At 35.4% G+C, this 6,266-nt stretch overlaps 1 protein-coding gene across 1 annotated transcript; it reads left to right on the forward strand.

Annotated features, from left to right (window-relative positions):
• Nucleotides 1–1,181: 1,181 nt before the first annotated feature.
• LOC147386855 (uncharacterized) lies at nt 1,182–5,058 on the forward strand. The gene is made up of 5 exons (XM_086423906.1): nt 1,182–1,319; nt 2,400–2,622; nt 2,840–2,908; nt 3,962–4,019; nt 4,883–5,058. Exons 1-5 carry the CDS (start codon nt 1,222–1,224, stop codon nt 4,915–4,917), a joined length of 483 nt encoding a protein of 160 aa, XP_086280032.1. The 5' UTR covers nt 1,182–1,221; the 3' UTR covers nt 4,918–5,058.
• The last annotated feature ends 1,208 nt before the right edge of the window (nt 5,059–6,266 follow it).

Genomic DNA, 6,266 nt, shown 5'->3' on the forward strand with positions numbered 1-6,266 from the left:
AACAAATCTATTTATTAAAGAATGGAGAAACATGAGACTACTTTAGTGGGCATTACTATAAGCTTTCTTTTGGTTCTGTTTCCATATATGTTGTCTATAGGTGTTTGTTCATCCATGCAGATGGATCTGTGCTTGGCACTGTTGTTATACCTAGTAGATTACTTGAGGCCACTTTGCTTAGTCAAGAATGGTGTAATTCTACTAGAGAAGGATAAATCTGAACTTGTTTTGTATGATCCAAAATTTAAGTATTAGGAATCTTGGGGTCCACATAACTTCGAATTGGCTCATCTGGTGGTGGTGTATTAGTAGGAGATTATTTGTGTTTCTTTCGGCATTTTCTCTTTATCAGAGGTGCAAGGCAGGGTTAATGGTTTCCCTCTTTGAACTATTTTCTGATCTCAAGTGATACCTCTGCTATTATTGTGTATTCCTTGTGTTCTCTCAGTCTATGTCAAATTTGTCAATGTTCTTAAAGTTCTTTAAATAGTGTTCCCCCTCTTATTTCCTTGAAGGGTCCTTGGAAGGTTTCTATCGAGGATCTGAATTGCTGGTGATGTGATCTAGGGTCTCCATGTCTTGATCCAAAGGCATTCAATGGGTATTGCCAATTGAAAACATCAATCAATGTTGGTCACTTGTTTGATGAAACTCATCCGATAATGTCAATATAAAAGGGATGTTTTTGTTGAGCAGAAATGATGGGTCCCTTCATGTAATCTTTCAAAATAGCGATCATGCTCTTAGACTTTGAATTTTGAGGGTCCCTTTTTACGAGTTCACTAACAAGGTTAGAAGAACAGATTGGTCTGAAAGGGAAAACAGCATCAAAAGTAGACCACAATTCTGTGAGCAATAATAGCATGCATGCCATGATTATGATATGTTCTACTATGAACAAGTGCATGTAAATTAAGGTAGTGCCACTAAGCTTGAATTGTTGAGTTTTTTTTATGGGTGTAACAAACCTACACCCACACCTTCATCCATGCTTGAATGTTGTCGTTTAAGCTGATTTTCTGACTGGTGAAACAGAGGAATTCAACCTTGGAAGTGAGTAAGTACTATTGTTGTTAATGTTGTTCCAATGACGCTTCAGCATTTTTATTTGTTTTTTTGCAGGCCAGAGTTTTATAAAGGTGGCGAAGTGTCCAATATCTCCACCTCTTGTCAAGGTGTGTGTCTCAGACTGAATATTTCTCTGTTAGAGGATTGGGTTCCATGTTTAAAGCACAAGCAAAACTCATAAAAAAACAAAAAAATAAACTACGTCAGCTCCACTCAAAGGACTTCTTAGATATTTCCAACCCAAAATCCATGTAAGTATATGTTTCTTTTGATAAGGTTTCAGTAGATAGGGGATAGGTATTGACTTGCCCACCTTGTCAATCGATGTTTTTGGTTGCATAGAGTTTTTCATTCTCAGTTAAAATTGGAAAGCAGCAAAAGTTGAACTTTAAATTTTAAAAGCCATGCAAGTATATGCATAGGCTTGCCCACCTTTTCAAGAAATGGTTTTGGTGGAAAGCAAATGAGCATAGAGTTTCTCATCCTCGGTTAAAATTGGAGAGCAACAAAAGTGCAAAACTAATCTATAAATCTTAATTACCCTCCCCCATCCAACACCACCCTGATATCCTAGGTAGTGTGGGTTTGGATGGAACACTTAGTTTTTAAGCATGAGTGTAGAGATTTTGAATTCAGATTTTAGGGGAATTTGTTTCAGCAATTTTGTCTTTAGATGGAAGGATATGGATGGAAATGCCCCATTATATAATTTTGTTGTATTCTTGTGTCATGTGGTATGCTCACTCACTTGACCTCCTCAAGAGTCTTTTACACGGGCTTTCTCCTTCATTTTCAAGTATAAATACGGTTTTTATTTTGCCAACTCAATACAAAAATGTCGAAGTAAGAAGGTTTACTTTGGCCTAATTATCGCTAATAATTCCTCAGAAAAAGGAAGCAAGTGTTAGCTCCTTTTCAAGGCTTGATTCTTTCAATATGCATGTCATGGATCCATTAATAGCTGAAGCAAACTCTCCAAATGTTATTATTTTAGTCTCAGTTGAAGTTCACCAGTAATTTTCCTTGTCATTGAGTCATATTTTGGAGCATGGTTTGGGTCATATTGTTTTGTCCCCTTGCACACACGGTAGTGAGCTAGCAAATTTGGCAAGTAAGTGCGATGTAACTCGAAAAGATTTTTTGTTCTCAGGGAACTCATTCACCTATTGTCATAGAGCTTGCATTTTTTTCTCAATTTTATTGACCGCTTGCCGAAATTAAAATATCGACGGTCTCTTCTTATATTGTTGACATCGTTGATTAAAAAAGTTGGGAGCTCACCTAATATATTCCTCTCTTTTTTAATCCCTTTTTATTGGGGGGTCCTGTAGCTTAGAGACAACATTAAGGAACTTTTCCTGCTTAACCACTGGGGACAGTATTATGGTGGCATATAACAATAAGAAGTATTACATAGATATTGCAGAAACAAAGCCTTCTAATGCAATAAGTATCATTGAGACGGACTGTGAGGTTGATTTTGCACCTCCCCTTGATTATAAGGAACCTGAAAGACCTGCCAATCTATTCCTTCAAGCAAGGCACCAACTAGAGGTTCGTTTTGTCTATCATTGGCATTCTTTCCTTTATCCTCATTTTAGATGATTATCATGGTTTTGACATCTCTTATTTGTCTACTTCATGTGGATTATGTGTGCATGATTTAAATAAATTTTTTGTCATGCTGGAGTTGGATTTTTATGATTGTTAATGGATTAACAATTGGGTTATCTTTTGAGAGACAAACCAATCATAATAGCTACTTTTGCAGTTGAAGAGGCTCCAGCTAAGGTGGAACCAAAATTCAGCCCATTTATGGGTATGGGGAAATGCTTGGATGGTAAGCCTTTGAAGCATCAACCTCCACCAGTTTCTTCCCCGGGAGCCAAAGGCAAGCAACCGGAGGCATCTGATGGTGGTATTCAACCAGTTTTTTCCCCTTTATGATTAAGCATACTTGATCAAACATTGACTGCCTGATAGTCTTCAAATCTGTGTCTCCATATTCCCCTTTGGTAGTTTACATATCTGTTTGATTGGCATAAAATAACTACTGAATTATATAGAGATCATCATGATTTGGATTACATTTGTTGGAAAAAGACAAAATATGGGGTCTAGTCTGGGGTTGGAACTCTAGTTCTACTATTGTTTGATACCAACACATTTTTGGGGTCCACTATTTAGCATTTTTATTTTGGAGTCATATGACTTAACATTGGATTTGGATTGAACTAAAGGAGGCTCACAACTGTTCTGTTTAGAGTCAACCTAAGAAAATACAAAGCTAACAGTGCACACCAAATGAGGTGAAACTTTGACAAGTAAGCAAAATCACAAGGCAGAGAGAGCAACACAAGGAACACAATGACACTGCATGGGCTACAGGTGTAGGCTACACTTAGGAGAAAGTTTGTCAGGCTTTGGGTCCTCTCCACTAACTAAGGCAATCTGCTTCTTCTCAATAAACACTTTTCCATATAGCACCCTACAACATATGATTTCTTATAATGGCTTCAGAAGCTTTTTGCAGATATGTCACATGGTGTAGGTTAAGAAAAGCATGGCTGAACATAGATTGTGACCCCTTTCAAATTTAAGCATTTACTTCATGATGGGTAGGATTAATTCTAAGAAATTGACTACTAATGCTGAAAAACCGAAAAACCAACTTCAGCTAATTACAGCTTTTTAGGCCTACAGAGGTCTAAAAATATAACTAATTGAAATCAACATCAAATTCAACTTTCAAATATGATAATTCCATTTAGTATTGGTTTTCTCAATGATTGAGTGCAAAACCATGTTAATTGCTTCAGTTTTAATATATTATTTTATTTTTGACTTCTGAGTAACGTGAGTTTAATTTCTTTTTTGTTATATATATTCGAAGCACGTCGAAGAGCAGAACAAGCTGTTGTTGAAAGGGCTATTACTGAAGCTTGAGAAAGGTGTGTTCTTGATATTAGTTTGTCTCTATTTGTTGGTAGAGTACATTTAGTAGTTCTCTTAAATACATGTACTTAATTTAATTTGTATTGGATCATTCTGTTCTAATCAAAATTTATGAGAAGGTGAGGGTCATTCCAGCATATAATCTCCGAAAATATGACTATATAAAAGAGAGTTCTATAATTATATAAACGAGAGTTACTAAAACATTTAAAACCTCCCAAAATAGAAACCCCAGAATTAGAACACCCCTTAAGAAAATATACACACAAGTACCAAAGATTCCAAAAAATGTAGACACAGATACCACTGCCTCACAAAATGACAGAAAATTTCCCCTCTCTGACAGTCTGACGTATGCCCCCTATCGTAGAGCCGTAGATCATTTGCCCCGGGATACACACAATTTTTTTATATAGTGTTGTTTATTGTATATTTATTTTTAATGCATGCAGGTTGGATGACATGGGTTAAATGTTATATATATATAAAGTAACCTATTGCAACGGATATTAATATCCGCCGCTATATGTATTATATTATATTTGTGAAAAAATTGACCTATTGCAGCGAATATTGATATCCGCCGCTATATGTATTATATTATATTTTTGAAAAAATTAACCTATTGCAGCGGATATGAATATCCGCCGCTAAAGGTATAATCTGCAACAACGGAACACGTTATCCGTTGATATATTTAGTGACTGAGGCAACACCGTCGGATCTTGGTTCCACTGCTCATTCGCCACAATAGGTTTTACCGACGGAAAAAGTACCCTGTAACGGCGGAAAAATCCGCCATTGTACATCAAAAATGTTGTAGTGTGAAGAAATAATTTTTTTTTTGGGTTAATTGCAGGTTTTAGAGATGTTAGGGGAAGACTATGGTGGTAGAGTAGAGCTTGCTAAAGCTTATTACAAAGCCATAACTGATTCTGTGAGGAAACATTTTAAAGGAAATGGAGTGATTGCTAGCATGGAACATTGCAACGACTTCATGTTCCTTGGTACTAAAGCAATTTTGCTTGGTTGAGTCGGTACGTTTTGATCTAACTAATTTGATTTAAAATATTTTATTAATAAATAAATATTTATTGATGTAACTAATTTGATTAATATGTATATGAATTGTAGGTTGATGAGCAGCACAATCAATCCGACAATGATCAGTGTCCACAACAACAACCATGATAGATAGTTTTTGTTTTTTGAGTGATAAACATGGATTTATAAACATCAAACATGGATTTATAAGCATTGACTCTTAATTCAATCGACTTATTATTTTGTTATTCTTGTCTCTTAACTAATTTGATTTACTAAGTAATTGTGTTTAATTGACAAATTGTATAAAAATAGGTATTTAATTATAAATAATTTTAAAATAAAAGAAATTAAAAAATTAAAAAAAAATATTATTAGCGGTGGCCATTACCGCCATTATAAGCATTCAAAATTGTATTCATAGCTACGGTAAAAAACTAATTAGCGGTGGTTTTTAATCACCACCAGAGATCTCAATGTATATTTATAGCGACGGTAATACAAAATTAGCGGCAGTTTTTGACTGCCACTATATGTCTCACTCATATCTATAGCGACGGTTATACACTATTAGCGGCGGTTTTTGACCGTGACTATAGGACTCACTCATATCTATAGCGACGGTAATACAATCTATTAGCGGCGGTTTTTGACCCCCGCTAAAAACCTAAAATTTTGTAGTGAAAGTATGATCTTTTCCCTCCTTCAAATGCTCAATCTCTGCTGGAGTTGCTAGTCTTATTGTGAATTCTTCATCCAGACTCACATAATCCCTTTTAGTTTCGCCGCCACAATCTTCTCTGGTGAGACCCCCTACTTCAACTACCTGGACATAAAGATAATTAATTTATACAAATGATCCTGAACTATTTTCTTGTCTTCTTACATAAGGGAAAAATAAAGATCATTTATGATAGAGGCTTAATTGGAACTGTTCATGACTGGTATGTCATTTTGATTTGACCAGTACATCCCTCGCTTTGTGCCAATTCTTGATTTGACCTTTTATATATGCATTGACCATTTGTGTTTTGAATCCTAGTATACAAAAATTACTTCTGTGGTACTAGTGAATGGTTAATTATTTGGTAGGATGGTCTGAATTCCAGAATATTGAACCTTTGTCATACATTGAATACCATCCAATGTCTACCAGTACCCAATCTGTATACTTGAGAGGTTTTCTCTTGTTATCTGTT

This window comes from Akebia trifoliata, chromosome 14 (assembly GCF_017979445.1).
Source record: "Akebia trifoliata isolate Shusen 1 chromosome 14, ASM1797944v1, whole genome shotgun sequence".
Lineage (NCBI taxonomy): Eukaryota > Viridiplantae > Streptophyta > Magnoliopsida > Ranunculales > Lardizabalaceae > Akebia > Akebia trifoliata.

Bases quoted from the DNA above. Each gene is read 5' to 3' on its own strand.
- LOC147386855 (XM_086423906.1), top strand. From the start codon at position 1,222: ATGTTTAAAGCACAAGCAAAACTCATAAAAAAACAAAAAAATAAACTA. The intron at 1,320-2,399 runs GTAAGTATATGT...GGGGTCCTGTAG, and splicing joins ATTTCCAACCCAAAATCCAT to CTTAGAGACAACATTAAGGA. The intron at 4,020-4,882 runs GTGTGTTCTTGA...GGTTAATTGCAG, and splicing joins ATTACTGAAGCTTGAGAAAG to GTTTTAGAGATGTTAGGGGA.